This window comes from Rana temporaria, chromosome 3 (genome assembly GCF_905171775.1).
Source record: "Rana temporaria chromosome 3, aRanTem1.1, whole genome shotgun sequence".
Lineage (NCBI taxonomy): Eukaryota > Metazoa > Chordata > Amphibia > Anura > Ranidae > Rana > Rana temporaria.
In genome coordinates, this window is record NC_053491.1 from 49,908,354 (window position 1) to 49,929,319 (window position 20,966).

The 20,966-nt window shown below is 41.6% G+C and overlaps 1 protein-coding gene across 1 annotated transcript in view; it reads right to left on the bottom strand.

Annotated features, from left to right (window-relative positions):
- Positions 1-16,516, bottom strand: part of TMC3 (transmembrane channel like 3) — a 109,459-nt gene extending 92,943 nt beyond the window's left edge. Inside the window, exons 1-3 of the mRNA XM_040342554.1 lie at positions 16,379-16,516; positions 12,979-13,122; positions 4,594-4,669 (exon numbers count right to left, since the gene is read on the bottom strand). Of these exons, the coding sequence (XP_040198488.1) occupies positions 4,594-4,669; positions 12,979-13,122; positions 16,379-16,482 (324 nt within the window). The 5' untranslated portion in view covers positions 16,483-16,516. The remainder of the gene's footprint in view (positions 1-4,593; positions 4,670-12,978; positions 13,123-16,378) is intronic.
- Between the last annotated feature and the right edge of the window lie 4,450 nt (positions 16,517-20,966).

A 20,966-nucleotide genomic window follows, 5' to 3' on the forward strand; every position in this document is an offset into this window, starting at 1 on the left:
AGCGCAAAAAATAAAAACCGCAGAGGTGATCAAATACCACCAAAAGAAAGCTCTATTTGTGAGGAAAAAAGGACGCCAATTTTGTTTGGGAGCCACGTTGCACGACCGCGCAATTGTCTGTTAAAGCGACGCAGTGCCGAATCGCAAAACCTGGCCTGGGCATTTAGCTGCCTAAAGGTCCGGGGCTTAAGTGGTTAAGCTAGTGCATTGTTGGTTCACTTACCTTTTCCTTTGATTTCCCTTCTAAATGTTTTTTTTCTTTGTCTGAATTTCTCACTTCCTGTTTCTCCTCAGTAAGCTTTCCACCATCATCTGGCTGGGGGTTAGTCAGCTAGAACAGCTTACTGAGGAGGAACAGGAAGTGAGAAATTCAGACAAAGAAAACAAAGAAAAAAAACATTTAGAAGGGAAATTGAAAGGAAAAGGTAAGTGAAACAAAAATGCACTAGCTTAACCACTTCAGCCCCGGACCATATTGCTGGTCAATGACCGGGCCACTTTTTTGCGATTCGGCACTGCGTTGTTTTAACTGACAATTGCACGTCGTGCGACGAGGCTCCCAAACAAAATTGGCGTCCTTTTTTTCCCACAAAAAGAGCTTTCTTTTGGTGGTATTTGATCACCTCTGCGGTTTTTAGTTTTTGCGTTAGAAACAAAAATAGAGCGACAATTTTGAAAAAAAAATCATATTTTTTACTTTTTGCTATAATAAATATCCCCCAAAATATATATAAAAAAAACTTTTTTTTCCTCAGTTTAGGCCGATACATATTCTTCTACATATTTTTCGTAAAAAAAATCGCAAAAAGCGTTTATTGATTGGTTTGCGCAAAAGTTATAGCGTTTACAAAATAGGGGATAGTTTTATGGCATTTTTATTAATATTTTTTTTTACTAGTAATGGCGGCGATCAGCGATTTTTATCAGTACTGCGACATTATGGCGGACACTTCGGACACTTTTGACACATTTTTGAGACCATTGGCATTTTTATAGCGCTATATCAGTGCTATAAAAATGCATTGATTACTATAAAAATGACACTGGCAGGGAAGGGGTTAACATTAGGGGGCGAGGAAGGGGTTAATTATGTTCCCTAGGTGTGTTCTAATTGAAGGGGGGGGTGAGACTAACTTGGGGAAATGACAGATCGCTGTTCATACATTGTATGAACAGAAGATCAGTCATTTCTCCCCCTGAGGCCTCGTACACACGGCCGAGGAACTCGACGTGCCAAACACATCGAGTTCCTCGGCCAGTTCAGCCCTGAAGCCGCCGAGGACCTCGGCGGGACGAGAGCTCCCATAGAACAACGAGGAAATAGAGAACATGTTCTCTATTTCCTCGCCGAGGTCCTCGTCGGCTTCCTCGGCCGAAAGTGTACACACGACCAGTTTCCTCGGCAGAATTCAGCCAGAAACTCGGTCGGAAGCTGAATTCTGCCGAGGAAACTGGTCGTGTGTACGGGGCCTGACAGGACCGGGAGCTGTGTGTTTACACACATAGCTCCTGGTTCTCGCTCTGTAACGAGCGATCGCGGGTGCCCGGCGGTGATCGCGCGATCACCAGCGGGCACATGCGTCGGGACCAGGGGTCAGCCCCTATTGGCTGATTGGCGAGATGACGTAATATTACGTGATCTCGCGCAGCCGAGCCAACCTGCCGCCGTAAAACTGCAGCGGCTGGTTGGCAAGCGGTTAAAGGAACCTATTTAGAAAATAAAAAATAAACCTTTAAAACCTCTTTAAGGTCGAATCTGTCAATTAAAGCCTTATGGTGTCTGTCGGATGTTCTAAGAAGCTTTGACGAAGCAGCTAAACTGTACGACGCCGCAATCGTACATTTCCGGTCAAATGCTCCGCCCACAAGCTATAGTAGAATTCAGTGGTGGCTGGTGCTCAACATTTTTGGGGGGGGGGGGGGGCGCAAACAAACGAAAAAACAAAACAATTGCAGCCTCACTGTCCCCATCAAATGCAGCCACTGTGCCCAAGAGAGGGACCAAGAGACTCCTTCATAGGGGGAGTTACAGGCTGCAGCAGACAGGAAAGGGAGCCGGGAGGTGACGGTCCCGGATGCAGGAGTGCACTCGGCACACAATTTGTACAGTGCCGCTGGCCGCGCTGGCGGCCGTGGCAGAGCTTCACCTGTGGCTGCGCCCCCCCTCCTATACGAAATGGTATCGCCCAGGGCACCCGTCTGCCCCTGCCTTGTACCGGCGGCCCTGTGTGACCTCCGCCGAACCCCCGAGACTCACTCACCGAACCCCTGGGGTTCGATCGAACCCAGGTTAAGAAACACTGGTCTAGAATGTTTTACCTATGCAGGCAGTGGAGCCAGAAATTCTGAACTACCATCCTCCATTCTTGTTCCAGGTCACTGACTTGGCCTTTAAAATAGAAAGTCAATAATGACAGCTGCACTAGTTCTATCTTCATAGTGTTCCCATTCCAGGGCACTCTAACCATGACTCTCACAAGAAAACTCCGGAGCAAAATTCCACTCCCATTATATCTGGACAGTGGTAATTATTAGTATTCGACAAGCAAAGATGAATAGAAGCCATGATTGTTGTGTGCTCATCTCTAATGCCTTTGGAGCAGGAACTCCTAATTGTAAAGCATGCTAATCAGAGTACTGCCAAAATGTGATTACTGTGATTTTTTCAGAGGCCTTTGGAGTTGATTTATTAAACGCAAATAGGAATGGAGTTTTTCTGTAGCTTATTGATATCATGTGCAGACAAAAACACATTTTTTTTTACATTGCATGTGGATACGTAGTCAATAGATAGGAAAAGTAAATTTTTACCGTATTCACTAAAATTGGGTAGCCGTTAGTAGAATTTAGTTAGAAATTTCCTTAAGAACGTTCATTCAATTTTCTTACCTTTAGTGGAGTCAAATAGACCTTTAACTTTGTCCACAGTGACAAGAAAATTCGAAGGAGTGGGATGGAAATTTTTTCTCGACAAACTTCTAAAGCCTAAAGCCTCGTACACACGCAGAGGAAACCGGTCGTGTGTACATTTTCGTAGAGGAAACTGTCAAGAAACTCGACGAGCCAAAAAGAGAGCATGTCTTCTTTTTCCTTGACGGGAATGGAGAAAATTGGCTTGTCGAGTTCCTCGACAGCCTAACAAGGAACTCGACAAGGAAAACTATGTGTTTCGCCCGTCGAGTTCCTCAGTCATGTGTACGAGGCCTCATACACACGATTGGACTTCCATCGGACAAATCCGTGGAATTTTGTCCGAAGGGTGTTGGCCGTGAACTTGTTCTGCATACAGACGGTGTGTGTGACAACAAATGTGTTCTGTCGGATTATCCGATCGTGTGTACACAAATCTTTCAGACTAAAATCCAAAGTACAAACAAACATGCTCCGAAAAAATGCTATCCATCAGACAACAGTAGCAGAAGTTGTCCAAAGGGTGTTGCTAAAGAGCTGAAAAACAACATAGTTTTGTGTATGTTGGCTGAAAATGTTCTGCTGTCTGTATGCAGAACAAGTTCACGGCCAACGCCCTTAGGACAAAATTCCATGGATTTGTTTGATGGAAGTCCGATCGTGTGTACGAGGCTTAAAGTGGATGTAAACCTGAATTTTTTTTTCTTGCTGTCACAATGTAGAGTAAAAGATTTCCTATCATCTGTGCCCAGTCTTGCCACAAAGAGTTAAAGGAACACTAAAGGCAGAAAAACTTCCCCCCGGCAGATAAGGCGCGTCACGAGTTTCCAAAAGTAGCCGAACTGCGAGTCGGCTCTATACTGCGCTATACAGCGCCTGCGCGCCGACTAGGAGCCGTGTAGAGCTGACTGCGCAGGCGCCGTATAGAGCCGACTCGCAGTTCGGCTACTTTCAGAAACTCGTGACGTGCCTTATCCGCGGAGGGGAAGCTTTTCTCAAGACGTCAATCATCTGGGCGAAGTCCCACATGACACTGCGCCTCTGCATAGGTACGCCTACTCCCGCGGGAGTGAGTACCCGGAAGCCGGGTGGAAAATAGCAATAATACGGTATGTACAACAACAACAAAAAAAACGCATACTGTAAATGTTGGAAGTATGCAGAATGTAATGTTATATACATGTTTTTAGGGTGAACCTCCGCTTCAAGGTAAAATTCTCTTGCCTATTTGCCTTTAGTAAATCAACCTCATTGAGTTAGAATCACTTCCACAAATAATCAGCAGCACTACCAATTGAGCATATCAGATAAAGCTTGATACGTTGTAGAAACAGTCTCAGCGCGAACACTTCAGTACATAGAAGACATTTTTACTCATACAGCAGACAGCGCACACGATAACTGGCTGAGTGTCATAAGTCAATACTCCATCAGTCCTAAAGGACCCCTCCATCAACAGATCTTTCAACTGTATGTAGACAGATTGCACTAAGAAGTATTAATCATGTATCATGAATACCCTTAAAGCAAATGATGCATAAGCTTTGGGTGTAACCTTTGCATTCAATTACAAATGGATAAAGCAATTCATCACAAGTAACTGGCCCTCCTTGCCCCCCTTACTCTCTGATCTTACATGGCTTTTCTTAGTAAATGTTATATATGATATCAGTCTTATCCCACCTCTGCTCCAGCTGCCTGGTAGCCTCGTGTTCTGGTTAGCCGTCCTTCATACTTCAACACAATCTCTTTAGCCTGTCTGTTGGATGGAAACAAAATGCATTACTATTTTTTTTTACTAATGAACAGGTCGACCTCAAGCTTCTAAATATATATTGATTTCATCTGATGCATGTAGCACTAAATAAAGGGACATTTTGCACTCTAGTGTCAGTAACTGTATCTTTAGATTTTTTTCAAAGCTACGTACGTTTAGATTCCTATAGTCACCACCATGCAATCCCATGAATATTGCTTTAGAATAACGAGACATTTCTTCTTTTATTATTTTAAGGTATTTAAAATTGGAAGGGGGTACTCTTTGAGTCTGGAGGAAAAGATGTTAAAGTGATTGTAAAGTCTTGTTTTTTTTTTTGCTATAAAAATAACAAACATGTTATACTTACCTGCTCTGTTGCAGTGGATTTGCACAGAGTGGCCCGGATTCTCCTCTTCTTGCGTCCCTCTTCTGTGCTCCTGGCACATCCATGATCAGTGCCACCACAGCAAGCAGCTTGATATGGGGGCAACCGAGTCATAGCTCCCTGTGTCCATTCAGACACGGAGTTCCGGCCCTGCCCCGCCCCCTCTCTCCTGTGATTGGCCAGCTGACTTTGATTGACAGCAGCAGGAGCCAATGGCACTGCTGCTGTGTCTCAGCCAATCAGGAAGGAGGATCTGGGATGGCTGCGACACTCGTGGACATCGCTGCACAGAGAGGAACCTCGGGTAAGTATTGGGGGGCCAAGGGGGGCTACTGCACAAAGAAGGCTTTTTATTTTATTGAATATAGTGCATTAAAGAGGAGGTCCGCCAATTTTTTTTTTTTTTAAGTCAGCAGCTACAAATACTGTAGCTGCTGACTTTTAAAATAAGGACACTTACCTGTCCAGCATGCCCGCGATGTCGGCACAGAAGCCGATCTGTCGCTCGGCTCTCGGATGCTGTCGCCGCCGCCATCCTACCTATTGCACATGCGCAAGTCGTGCTGCGCGATCTGAATGGTCCCTGCTGTCTTCTGGGACCTGTGTGTTTCCCAGAAGACCGCAGGGGGGAGCCGGACATGGCATAGATACCCGCACATAATGTGGCTATCTATGCCCGGAAGTGGGTGCAAATACCCATCTTAGACAGGTATCTGCTCCCCCCTTAAAGGTGCCAAATGTGAAATCCGGACAGCAGAGGTTCCATTTTTGTTTGGACCTCCGCTTTAATGTTAAAAACCTTCTGCCTTTACAACCCCTTTAAACCTCAGTAAATGGAAAGACTTCTTCAAAGTAAGAGACTTACCCAAAAGATGATTGTTTTTTAAAAAGGCAGTAGATTTCTAAATGCACAAAATAAACTATTTATAAGATTTTTACATACTGTCCCTGGTTTTACTGAGCCTAGTGGTATGGGGCCCTTGGGCAGTGCCCGAGTGCCTCAATGGTCAGTCCGCCCCTGCTTAGAGCAGTGGTCTCCCAACTCTGGCCAGTGGACTGGATGTGGCCCTTTGCTTGCCTTTATCTGGCCCTTGGAGCACTTGTCCTCCTACTGATACGAGGCATTATTCCTCCCACTGACACCAATAGTAGGGCACTATTCCTTCCACTGGATACCAATGATGGGGCACTCCTCCTCCCACTGACACCAACAATGGGCAATTTTCCTTCTACTAATACCAATGATGGAAAACTATTCCTCTTACTAACCACAGCCACTTTGTAATGTTTTCGACTCCTAATGACCACCAAGCCAGAGGCATTATTTACTCTCACTAAATTTAGAACATTGTTTACCCCCACTAGCCACAGTCCAGTCCCCCTAAAGTTTGAAGAACAGTAAACTGGCCCTTTGTTTAGAAAGCTTGGAGATCCCTACCTTAAGGGATCTGGAAGAAATAGGACCATTCTTTATAAGGGTTTTATTGTCCTCCTCTGAACCAACTTTGGGGTTAGGATTCCATATATGCAGATTATCAGCCCATTTATCTATTGGTTGAACTCTATGGCATTGTGTATTTGTTCAGCTTGACTAACTATGTAATGCATACAGTATGGAACTGTTCTTTTCTGAAGTGTTATAAACGTTAAAAGTTTTTACCCTTATTTATTACAGGTACTTACAGTCAGGGCTGCTGTTAGAAATCATGGGGCCCCGTACAGCCTACATGGCAGGGCCCCCCTCATATATATATAAAAATGTTCACAATAAATATACTAAAATCATTCTTAGTGGACATATAGATAACAGAGAAGCTGTGTGAATTAGCCCTTTTTTTAAATCGTTTTCAACATTTGATATATTTTGTTTAAATACATTTATTTTATTTTACAATTTTTACTAATTATTTTTATACAATTTTCTATTTGTTTTTTTTACAATGGATTAAAACAATACAGGGTTAATTTTTTTTAACAGGACAAGGAAGCCAACAGTTGTGTCTGTGTCTCTCCCTGCAACAGCTAAAAGTCAGCGGGAGGGTTTTCAGCTGCTGCCAAAAGCTGCACAGGGCATCCTGTAATTGCCCCTCCTTCCCTCTGGTTCTCCTTCCCTGCTTACAGTGCCATCAATTTATGCAGTGCTTTAGATATTTATTATACCTTCACATCAGTCCCTGCCTTCAGGGAACTTACAATCTATGGTTTCTATCTCACATTCATATATATGCATACTAAGGTCAGTTTAGACAGGAGCCAATTAACCTACCAGTATGTTTCAGAGTGTGGAAGGAAACCCATACAAACACAGGGAGAACATGCAAACTCTGTGCAGGTAATGTCATGGATAGTATTCAAACTGACGACTCTAGTGCTGGCAGGCAGAAGCACTAACCACTGTGCTTTACCTCTGATGTCTGACATATAATAACAAATTGCAGTGAGCCAAACTTACTGGTGTGACTTATTCAGTAACACAGAGCAAAAAATTAAAACAATAATTTCGTGCAAAGACATGTGATCCAAATCAGATCAATCAAGCATGATTTCTGATTGTTTTACTGTAAGCCTTTGCATTTCATACATAGTTATAGGGCCAGATCCACAAAGAAGTTACGCTGGCGTATCTATTGATACGGCGCGTAACTTCTAGGATGCTCCGGCGTATCTTTGTTTTGTATCCACAAAACAAGATACGCCTGAAGCTGGGCTAGAACCGACTGGCATACGTCTTAGTACGCCGTCGGATCAAAGGTGCATATTTACGCTGGACGCTAGGTGGCGCTTCCGTCGATTTACGCGTTGAGTATGGAAATTAGCTAGATACGCCAATCCACAAACGTACGTCCGTCCGGCGCATTTTTTTACGTCGTTTCCGTAAGGCTTTTTTCGGCGTAACGTTACCCCTCCTAAATGAGGCGTAGCCAATGTTAAGTATGGACGTCGGGCCAGCGTAGAATTTTCCGTTGTGTACGTCGTTTGCGTAAAACGTTCGCGAATAGGGCTTTGCGTAGAATGACGTTCACGTCGAAAGCATTGGCTTGTTGCGGGTTAATTTGGAGCATGCGCACTGGGATACCCCCACGCATGCGCCGTTCAGATAAAACGTAATTTACGTCGGGTCAAGACGTATTAACATAAAACACGCCCACAACTTAGCCATTTGAATTGCGCGCCCTTACGCCGACACATTTACACTACGCCGCCGTAACTTACGGCGCAAATTCTTTGTGGATACAGGAAATACGCTGTAAGTTACGGCGGCGTAGTGTATCTGAGATACACTACGCCGGACGTAAAAAAGCGCCGCGCTACGTGGATCTGGCCCTTTTTGCTTAATTAAGCTTGTGCACATGCAAATTTAGCACTTAAAAACATAAACAATCAAATAAAGTAAATAAATAAATAAATAGTGTTACTATTTAGTGTTAGGTGTTACTAAACCCAGGACCATGCATTCACTATTGTAGCGGATGGTTGCTACTAGTTACTAACATCCACTATATCACCCTGCTGCCATGACCATGTAAGGATGAGGCTCCCTCCCAGCTCTCCCGGGCTCCTCCGCTGGGCCGCGCACCCCCCCCCCCCAGATGGGGATGGTGCCCCTGCTGCTATCTAGCACTCCATTCTCCACGTCTCCCAGCCGACAACTCCTCTCCAGTGGGCTGGACCTGAGTATATATGGGAGGCCTGCTCCCTGCCAATCCCTGTTGGGGATTGGTCAAGGCATCTCACATGAGCTCCCTGTCACTCCATAGTTACATAGTTAGTCAGGTTGAAAAAAAGACACAAGTCCATCCAGTCCAACCACAAAAATAAATAAACAAACAAAATATAAACACAGTACAATCCCATACACCCTAATCCATACCCACAGTTGATCCAGAGGAAGGCCAGATCTATGCCCTGCCCCTCTTCCAGAACATTCTGAACAACTGGAAGCAGGGGAGGCGCCCCAGAACTAAAGCACAGGTGGTCACACCCACTGCTATACTAACCACTCCCTGCCCCCTGATCAAAACAAACAGGCCTAGCCTGAAGCATAGGCCTGCCTAAATTTACCTGCACTGGCAGCTTTACCAAACAAAAATCCTCACTCTAGCAAAGGTAGGTACCTTTGGTAGAGGGTGCTACACTATATTAGGTCTCCCACAGTACACAGAACATGGAAATGCAATTCTTTTACTAAATATAAACTGCTTGGTACCCTTTCTCATCAGCAGTATGTAGCAGTCTTGTGACTTCTATCAGGCCTCGTACACACGGCCGAGGAACTCGACGTGCCAAACACATCGAGTTCCTCGGCCAGTTCAGCACTGAAGCCGCCGAGGAGCTCGGCGGGGCGAGAGCTCCCATAGAACAACATGTTCTCTATTTCCTCGCCGAGCTCCTCGTCGGCTTCCTCGGCCGAAAGTGTACACGCGGCCTGGTTTCTTGGCAGAATTCAGCCAGAAACTCGGTCGGAAGCTGAATTCTGCCGAGGAAACTGGTCGTGTGTACGGGGCCTCAGTGTCTGGTTAAATCTTGTAGAAGGATTTTTACTCTGACTGTCCTATGAGGCTGCAAGACCCCGGACCCTCTTTCTGGATAGCATAGCTCCCAACTGTCCCTGATTTCGAGGGACTGTCCCTGATTTCGAGCAATGTTCCTCTGTCCCTCATTCTCCTCATTTGTCCCTCATTTTGGTCTGATCTATATAGATGTATATAAAATGCACTTTTTATCTATCAAAAAGTGTTTCTCATTGCTAAACCTTTCATCTGATTTCTAAATTGCTGCATTTGTAAATTCCAAAAGCCAATATAAAGGAATAGTAGTGGTAAAAAAAAGCACTTGTGGGTTTAACCAATCTTATTTTTTTGTACAATTCTCCTTTAAGGGGGCGTGGCAAGGGGTGTGTCCTATGTCTGCATACTTTTGCTCATAGGTGTCCCTCATTCCCATCTCAGAAAGTTGGGAGGTATGGGATAGTGCTGATCACATGCAACCTTCCAAGGAAAAAAAAAACAAGCAATACAACAATCTTAGCATGTGCAGAGTAACTCCAAAGGCTCTGTCTTGGAGGATTGGGGACTGTGGAAGAAGGGGAGGATCAGAGAAGACAGAATAAAACAGCCTTTTTATACAATGTACAGGATTAACCCCTCAGGTTCCACAGTGAGTATAACAAGCATGCTTTTCCTGCATATACAGACTGATTTTAGTGTTGTGGGTTTAGTAACGCTTTAATGTTTTAACCTGCCTGGCGGTATTCCCGAGTCTGACTCGGGGTTAGATTTTCCTGCTGCGAGCGGTAACCCCGAGTCAGACTCGGGCTTGCCTCGCTGGATCCACAGGGAGTGTTTACTTACCTTGTCCCTGGATCCAGCGATGCCACCGCGCTGTGCGAGCGAGCGGGACCTCGCTCGATTCACACAGTGCCTCTGTGTGACGCCGATCTCCGTTCCCTGCGACGTTACGACGCACGGGAGCGGAGAACGGCGCCAAATTCAAAAATGTAAACAAACACCTTACATACAGTATACTGTAATCTTATAGATTACAGTACTGTATGTAAAAAATACACACACCCCCCTTGTCCCTAGTGGTCTGCCCAGTGTCCTGCATGTACTTTTATATAATAAAAACTGTTCTTTCTCCCTGCAAACTGGAGATTGTCCATATCAACCAAAAGTGTCCCTTTATGTCAAAAATAGTTTTAGAGCCGCTAGAAAACAGCGATAATAAATTATAATCACTTGCAGAATTGTGCGATAGCGATTTGTGGGGAAATTCGTCATAAAAAAATAAAAGTAATGACAGCGACAATTCTGCAACTGAGCAAATTTCAGTGATTTTGATTTGATTACATTATTGAATCATTTTTATTATAATTATATTATTACTTGTTATAATTATTTATAATTATTTATTATATTATAATTTATAATTTTGTTTTTAAAAAAATGTCATACCCGGGATGCCTATTAGAATCTTGTTTGGTCAGATTTAAGTGAGTTATTCCTAAAAATTACAGGCCTACAATATAAAACGCCAAATTTCCTTGCAAATAATGGTACCGCTTTCAGCACCTTTTTTCTGAAAGAATCATACCGCCAGGGAGGTTAATAAATGTTTTAAAATTGAACAAACGACAAGAGATTACACTTTGCAGAATGTAGCGTGCATTACTTTGTTAAATGCAAATAAATACAGCTGGCTACACTAGGGAAATTGTGTTTGTAATGTTTTTGTTTTAACAATGTCCGTTCAATTCTCTAATAATTGTTTGGGTAAAATTAACATTTGTTTCAGTTCGCAGTACAGGGTTGGAAATTTTTTCTCAAACAAACACATTTTTAGTAAATGTGCTTTTCTTTCAGGAAAGTCCATTCATTTCAAAATCAAAGGTTGAAAGCAAAAGGTTTAATCTGTACTGTTAAGTTAATACTTTCAATAAAAATCTATTGTTAAAAAAAAGAAAGCAAAAGGAATTTTAAAGTACTTTTGAACGACGTTCATCAAGTCATCACATTTACTGAGAATTTTGTACAAATGTTCGTTCAAAAATTTAAATCATGTTGTTTTTGGGTTTTAACAATGAGCATGGTAGCAAATTACTATACCCAAGTTTTGAGAATGGGAAGAGCTTATTATCGCATGGAAACCACCAAAGCATTTCTTATTGGCTGAACTATAGCGTGTATTAAAATGATGATAAACAAAAGGAAAAAAAGGGAATGGCAGAATATAAATGAGTAAGAAAATGGAAGGGGGTAAAAGACAGTTGGGAAAGGGATAGCTAAGGGGAATCAAAATCTATCACTTAACAGAAATCAATACTATCAGAAAATAATTTAAATTGTTACATTCATTTCTGGGCGACTGGCACAGCTGCGCAAAGGGAGGTACCTGTATAACTGTTTGAATTTGCTGCTGTGCGGGTGTGCGCGGCGCCCCTGCCGCGTGCCCGCGCACTCGATGTCCCCCGGGTGCCCTTGATCGTTTCGCGGAGCGGCAGAACGGGGAGATGCCTATGTAAACAAGGCATTTCCCTGTGCTGCCTAGTGACAGAATAGGGATCTACTGCTCCCTGTCATCGGGAGCAGTGATCACTGTCGCGTCACTCGTAGTCCAGCCCCCCCACAGTTAGAATCACTCCCTAGGACACACCTAACCTCTTCCTCGCCCCTTAGTGGTTAACCCCTTCCCTGCCAGTGCATTTTTAGCACTGATCACGGTGTAAATGACAATGGTCCCAAAATAGCGTCAAAAGTGTCCGATGTGTCCGCCATAATGTCGCAGTCACGATAAAAATCACAGATCGCCGCCATTACTAGTTAAAAAAAATTATTAATAAAAAATAAATAAATCTATCCCCTATTTTTTAGACGCTATAACTGTAGCGCAAACCAATTAATATACGCTTATTGCAATTTTTTTTACCAATAATATGTAGAAGAATACATATCGGCCTAAACTGAGGGAAAAAAAATGTTTTTTTTAATATATTTTTTATATTTTTGGGGATATTTATTATAGCAAAAAGTAAAAAATATTGCTTTTTTTCAATCGTCGCTATTTTTTTGTTTATAGCAACAAAAAATAAGTACCGCAGAGGTGATCAAATACCACCAAAGGAAAGCTCTATTTGTGGGAAAAAAAGGATGTCAATTTTGTTTGGGTGCCACGTCGGTAAAAATGTCAGTAAAAATTACGCTGTGCCAAATCACAAAAAATAGCCCGGCCATTGGGCAGCCAAATCCTCTGGGGCTAAAGTGGTTAACATGCAACTTTAACTGCCCTATTTTCTTCTATGTATGCCTGATATATGTATATCCTTGTCATCACCAGCATGGTATGCCCATTTGTATATTTTCCATGCAGTTGGTACATACATAATGGTGGATAGGAATGTTTACGATAAAATAAAATAAAAACATACTTGAGCGAGCGTAGCTTTTGTCGCATTGGCCAAGGTCTACATCTAATATCCGCAACAAGTTCCTTTTGCATCTGAATATTCTGGAAGATTGTTTCTGGGTCATTGTTCTCCTCTTTTCCTTCTGCATTTTCATCATCTGAAATGCTGCAAGAACAAAACCATAGGCAAAATAAATAAAAAATGAAATAAACTGATTTGTTTAACCACTTCCATACCAGGCCAATTCTGGCACTTCTCTCTCGAAAATTAGTCATTATACATGTTTTTTTTAGCAGACACCCTAGGGAATAAAATGGCAGTCATTGCAACTGTTTTATCTCGCATGGTATTTGCGCAATAATTTTTTAAATGCCTTTAAAAAAAACAAACAACGATTTCATGAATTAAAAAATAACAAAACAGTAAAGTTAGACCATTTTTTTGTATAATGTGAAAGATGATGTTACGCCGAGTAAATAGATACCCAACATACCACACTTTACAGGTTACCAGTTTAAAGTTACAGAGGATGTCTAGTGCTAGAATTGTTGCTCATGCTCTAACACATGCGGCGCTACCTCACGTGTGTGGTTTGAACTGCGTTTACATATGTGGGCGGGACTTACATTTTTATTTTTGTTTTATTTTTTTATAATTTCTTTTACATTTTTATTTATCACTTTTATTCCTATTACAAGAAATGTAAACATCCCTTGTAATAGATATATATCGTGACAGGTCCTCTTAATGGAGAGATGCAGCGTCAATAAAACCCTGCATCTCTCCTCCAGGCTGGAAAGCATGAGATTGAAAAAAAAATTCACTGATCTCATGCTGACAGCCACGATTGCGGCTTTGTTTACATCCGCGGTCCGGACGTGACATCATAACTTTGCGCCCGGTCCTCCGACGGTCATAGAGATGACTGGTGACTGGAAATCTCTATGGTCGTCATCCGGCGGCGGCCGATTCTTTCTCCGGGTCTCTGATGGCACAGGCTATGCATTAAGGTGAAAAAACATCCGAGGATTAGCGGCCCTCCAGCCCCCCGTTACTTACCTGACCCATCTAAATTCCCGTGCCGTGAATGCGCAGGCTTCTCGGCTCATTCATTGGTTGATTGAAAGCAGTCAATCACAGCCAATGATGCGGCGCGCCGGAGGGGCGGGGCTGAGTGATACAGTCTGCGGCTATGGCCCTGGCTGTATCACAGGAGTGCGCCCGCAAGAACTAACACCCTTGGGAGAGAGCTAGCATGAAGGGAGTTAGTTCTTGCGGGAGGAGCCGAGACAGCCGCCGAGGGACCCCAGAAGACCAGGCTCGGGGCCACTCTGTGCAAATGATCTGCACAGTAGAGGTAAGTATAACATGTTTGTTATTTAAAAAAAATAATTACCTTTACAACCCCTTTAAAAATCGTTCCTTCTACAGGAGTTTTGTGTTCTGCCCGTAGAAGCATCTCAATGTTATCCTATGGGGTTGATTTACTAAAGGCAAGTAGAGTGTGCACTTTGCAGTTGCACTCTGTAAGAGCAGTTGCTTCAGAGCTTAGTAAATGATGTAAAGATTCACTTTGCAAAAAAATACCCAATCACATGCAAGGTAAAAAAAAAACAGCATTTTTGCTTGCTCGTGATTGGATGATGGACAACAGCAGAGCTTTATCTTATTTACTAAGCTCTGGTGTAACTGCTCTTGCAGAGTGCAACTGTACTTTGCAAAGTGCACACTCTACTTCCCTTTAGTAGATAAACCCCAAAGGATAACATTGAGATGCTTCTACAGGCATATCTAAGCTGAACGTTTAGAGGCAGAAAAAAAAATCCTTTCTGGTTTGTGTTCCTGATTGAAACTTTCTGGCAGAAAAAACGCAAAACTTTCCTAAAGTCATCTAAACTTTGTACAGAAAATAATATACGAGTGGGTTTTTTTCTTCTGCCAAGTGAACTGCCATTTTTTAAATCCCAGTGTGCATAGAGCCTCATATATATTTAAGAGTATCATCTAAAAATCACGTGCTGTCCAAGGTACTGAATCTCTCAGCTTTTTAAATGTACTACAGTACTTATGTATTTAAAACAATTATTTGCATGACCAATGCATTCATATTAATAAAAATAATATGAATGATATCAATAGTGAATCATCGGCACTAATGTTATTATTCATATTAATTTTATTATTATTATTATTATTATTATTATAAGTAGTAGTAGTAGTACTGGATTCAAACAAACCTAGGGCAAACATAGCTCTGTACTAGGAAAAAGTAAAAAAAAAAACAAACAAAAAGACCCCATATATAAATGAGAACAAAAAAAAAAGGGGGGGGGGTAAAAGGGCAGACCCAATGGACCATTTTTTCTGCTGTCACACTTCTACATTTCTATTATTATTATTATTATTATTATTATTATTATTATTATTAATAATAAAAATAATAATAATAATAATAGAAATGTAGAAGAGTAACAGCAGAACAAGTGGTCCATTGGGTCTGCCCTTCCACCCCCCCCCCTTTTTTTTGTTCCCATTTATATATTTTTTTTGTTTGTTTTATAATAATAATAATAATAATAATAATATTAATAATAAAACAAAATAATAATAATAGAAATGTAGAAGAGTAACAGCAGAACATTGGTCCATTGGGTCTGCCCTCCCCCCTTTTTTGTTCTTATTTATATATGTTTTTTTGTTTGTTTGTTTTATAATAATAATAATAATAATAATAATAATAATAATAATATCAATAATAATTATACTAGAAATGTAGAAGAGTAACAGCAGAAAAAGTGGTTAATTGGGTCTGCCCTTCCACCCCCCCCTTTTTTTTGTTCTCATTTATATATGTTTTTTTGTTTGTTTGCTTTATAGTTTTATAATAATAATAATAATAATAATAATAATAATAGAAATGTAGAAGAGTGACAGCAGAAAAAGTGGTCCATTGGGTCTGCCCTTCCACTCCCCCCACCTTTTTTGTTCTCATTTATATATATATTTTTTACAGATCTATGTTTGCTCTAGGTATGTTTGAATCCACTTACTGTACGACTACTACTTATAATAATAATAATAATAATAATAATAATAATAATAATACACACAATAAACACAAATGTTTTGTACACATTAGATAATTTTAAACAATGCTGTGTTCTATAAGATATATCAATTTAGTGTTTGTTTTTTCAATGTTCGCATTCGCAAAGCTGTGCCATTTTTTGAATGAGCCATTTCACAAAAAGGATAAAGTGCACAAAATTCTTGAACGCACAATAAAGTGGACACAATAAATGTTATCTTATTCTATAGACTGATTTTAGAATGACATACATCCTTGAATGGTAACCATACCAAAGCACTACAGTCAATGCCTAGATGACATAATACATAGTGAATAAAACACCCAGCTTACCTCTGTGGAGGGACTTGGAAGATGCTGGTATTCCTCCTGACACTTTTATATCTTTTAGTTGACTTTGTAGGTTTTAGTGCGGCAGACACACTCACCGTTGTCATTTCAGTAGAATCCTTCCTCTGTCAGAAGGAGCTGAGCTGTGTGCTTATTAGAGCATTCTCCTCCTGTTTTATTGCCTGGAACGCCTACCTCTGTAACATAGCTCAGAGCCATACGTCTCTAATGTCACATTTATCTAATATGGGCTCACATGCACTTCACTTTTTAGTTGTGTGTGTTTGTGACAGCAGCAACTAAGTTGTAATTAAGAAAATTATAATAAAAGTAAAATCAATCAAGGTAAAATAAGTCTTAGTATGACAATAGACAACCAACAATTTGCCTGTAAGGTTCTTATGCAAGCTAAAGTTAAGAATATTTATTACAGCTATTTATATAGCGCCAACAATTTATGCAGCCCTTTACATATTATACAAAGATATCATTTTCTGCATTCAATAAGCTTACAGTCTGGAAGCATACTAGGGCCACTTTAGACAGAAGCCAATTAAAGGGGTTGTAAAGGTTCCAGTTTTTTGCATAAAAATAACAAACATGTTATACTTACCTGCTCTGTGCAAGGGTTTTGCACAGAGCAGCCCCGATCCTCCTCTTCTGGGGTGCCCCGCCGGCGCTCCGGGCCCCTCTCCTCCTTCAGGTGCCCCTACGGAGAGCCGCTTGTGGGCGCACCCCCGAATCCTACTGCTGCGTTCATTGACACAGACAGCGGGATTCACCCCTCCGCTTCTGTTTCACTGAATTTGATTGACAGCAGTGGGAACCAATGGCTCCTGGTGCTCTCAATCTGTCCAATGATGAGAGAGACCGCGTGGCTGAAGCCGATAGGCTCGTGCCCATTCCTGGGATGGATCGGCTCAGGTAAGTAAAAGGGGGGTTCTGGGGGGCAGCTGCAGCAAAAAAAGGTTTTTAGAATGCATTAACCACTTGCCGACCGGCTCAGACGATATATGTCGGCAGAATGGCACGGCTGGGCATAACAACGTACCTGTACATTGCCCTTTAAGTCGTGGCATTGTGGGTGCGTGCGCCTGCCCTGAGCCTGCCCTGGTCACCTGGAGTAGATGTCCGTTGGGATACCCGTGATCGTCTCACGTAGAGGAAGAATGGGGAAATGCTAATGTAAACAAGCATTTCCCCACTCTGCCTAGTGACAGGACACTGATCACAGCTCCCTGTGATCGGGAGCATTGATCAGTTTCATGTCAAGAAAAGAAAGATATAACACCAACATGTCATAAAAAAAAAAAAAATCAAAAACAGAGTCACTGAGTTGGAAAAAGATACTAGGGGGCAGGAATTTTTCAGATGATTTAGTGGCCAGGCGTTGTTTAGAAAATGGCACACCACCCCCATAAGACCCGTTAAATAAAGAGTTTTCAGTTCTTACAAAATCATAATATATATATATATATATATATATATATATATATATATATATATATATATACATATACATTTATATATTTATATCTACGTTATGTAAACATAAAAGATATACCGGTATTCTAAATTGAAGAATACTATTGTACAAAGTGAATTTTTCCATTATAGGTAGAGTAGGGCAGTAAAATGATGTGGGGTGGTACGGAACAGGTGACACCGGTCTTTAGTACATGCTTTATGGAATTATTTTTATAAATTTGATGGGTTTTTAATTGTCATTTAGTAATAGTGTAGTTGTCATACTGATGAAATGAATGAAGTCTGGATGTTACCACCCAGTTAGAGGGAGATATGGTAAGTCTCTCCATTCTTACAACGCTCCTCATTAATACAATGGGTTGCATGTAGCTCTTACACATGGCCCGTGGCTGAGGTCTGCACTAGCAGAGAATCTGCTTAGCTTGATATATGAATCGCAGAGGAGACAGATGTCATGACCCTGGTAATTACAGGCAAAGTGAATTAAGTGAAAATCACTGAGACATGATTAAAGCTATTGTAAATTTAGAATTTCAACTTCCATTCCTTTACATGGTGGAGGTAGAAATAACTAAAGGTTCAATGGACATTCCCTGCTGAAATCTGTGCATAGCATGGTCTAGCAAAGTACATTGGTATAACATGATGACATGCTTTGTATGAATTTATTACATTAAAAGGAACTTAAAGGGTAACTCCACTTTTGTAGAAAAAATATAGTGAATACAATAACATAGCATATAAAATTTCTACACTGCGTTGTTTAACAGGCAATTGCACAGTCGTGCGATGTTGTACCCAAACAAAATTTACGTCCTTTTTTCCCCAGCAAATTGAGCGTTCTTTTGGTGGTATTTGATCACCTCTGTGGTTTTTATTTTTTGCGCTATAAACAAAAGAAGAGCAAAAACACAAAGGGGGTTATTTACGAAATCCACTTTGCACTACAAGTGCAAACTACAAGTGCAAAGTGCATTTGGAAGTGCGGTCGCTGTAGATCTAAGGGGGACATGCAAGGAAAATAAAAAGCATTATTTTAGCTTGTACATGATTGGATGATAAAATTAGCAGAGCTTCCCCTCGTTTCAGATCTACCCCTCAGATTTACAGTGACTGCACTTCCAAGTGTACTTTCAGTGCAATTTCAAGTGCACTTTTCACTTGTAGTTTGTACTTGTTGTGCAAAGCGGAGTTGCCTTTCGTAAATAACCCCCTGTATCTTACTTTTTGCCATAATAATTATCCCAATTTAAAAAATAAATAAAATTTTTTTCCTCAGTTTAGGCCCATATGTATTCTACATATTTTTGGTAAAAAAAAAAACGCAAAAAGCGTTTGATTGGTTTTGCGCAAAAGTAATAGCTTCTACAAAATAGGGGATAGATTTATGGCATTTTTATTATTATTTTTTGTACTAGTAATGATGGCGATCAGCGATTTTTATCGGGTTTGCCGCAAACAAATCGGACACCTTTGACATTTTTTTCTGACCACTGACCTTTATACAGCGAGCAGAGCTAAAAATATCCACTGATTACTGTATAAATGTCACTGGCAGGAAAAGGGTGAAACACTAGGGGGCGATCAAGGGGTTAACTGTGTTCTCTCAGTGTGTTTTAACTGTGGGGGGGATGGAACTGACTAGGGGAGTCTCCTCTCCCCTGACAGAACTGGGATTTGTGTCTTTACAAAGACTGTAATTTAACTGTAAAATTCTATGCAACCAAAGCAACCCGAAGGTGTTGTATACACCACTGGTGTACAGAATGCCCCCGGAATTGTCATTACCTGCTTGTGTGATTGACTTACTGATTTTCCCAGAAGTCTTCACTAAAGCTGGCCATACATTATACCATTTTCTTATTCAATTTCCTTCAACTATGTAGTGCAAGCGTCCATCTGATTGCATGGAAATTAAAGTGTTTAGGTTTGACCTCATATTATATGGTTTTGGTAAATCTAAAGGAAAATTGTATAAAGATTGTTGGACATCATGATGATTGTTGGACCCCATTTCCTATGTTCTCATGCATAGTTGAATCCCTTAACGGGGTTGTAAAGGTGAAAAAAAAAATCCCTAAATAGCTTCCTTTACCTTAGTGCAGTCCTCCTTCACTTACCTCATCCTTCCATTTTGCTTTTAAATGTCCTTATTTCTTCTGAGAAATGCTCACTTCCTGTTCTTCTGTCTGTAACTCCACACAGTAATGCAAGGCTTTCTTCCTGGTGTGGAGAAAGCCTCTTGAGGGGGAGGGGGCGAGCCGGAGTGTCAGGACGCCTACTAAGACACAGCTCCTTTCTCTATCTGCAACTTATAGAGCGTCCTGACACTCCTGCTCGCCCCCTCCCCCCACAAGAGGCTTTCTCCACACCAGGGGGAAAGCCTCGCAGTACTGTGTGTAGTTACAGACAGAAGAACAGGAAGTGAGGATTTCTCATAAGAAATAAGGATCGGGACAACCCTACCGCTAACGCATGGGTGGCCCCAGTGTGAAAGGGGTCTTAGATTTGTTTTGAATTTTCCTCCCGCCAGTTTGAGGTCGTATCCCCATTTTCTTGATCTAAACGTCATAGTGAAAGTACTACCCTCCTCAACCTTATTCACCTCCTTGATGTTTTTAAAGGTTTCAACTATGTCTCCTCTTTTCCTTCTTCCTCCAGTCTGTACATGAAGCCTCTCCTGATATGTTTCATTCCTTAAAACTTTCATCATGTTTATTACCTGTCTCTCTGGGTCACTTCCCGAAGAATACCCAACCACTTTAACCCCCCTGGCGGTATCCCTGAGCGTGACTCGGGGTTGATTTTTTCTACCAAAATCGGTAACCCCGAGTCACGCTCGGGGTAAGCTATGCAGAGCCTGCAGCGTGCGCTGGCTTACCTTGTCCTGGATCCAGCGATGTCACCACGCTGTGTGAGCGAGGTCCCGCTCGGTTCAGACCGCGTCCTCCTGTGCCGCCGATTTCCGTTCCCTGCGACGTTACGACGCACGGGAGCGGAGATCGGCGCCAAATTCAAAAAAGTAAACAAACACAATACATACAGTATACTGTAATCTTATAGATTACAGTACTGTATGTAAAAAAAACACACACCCCTTGTC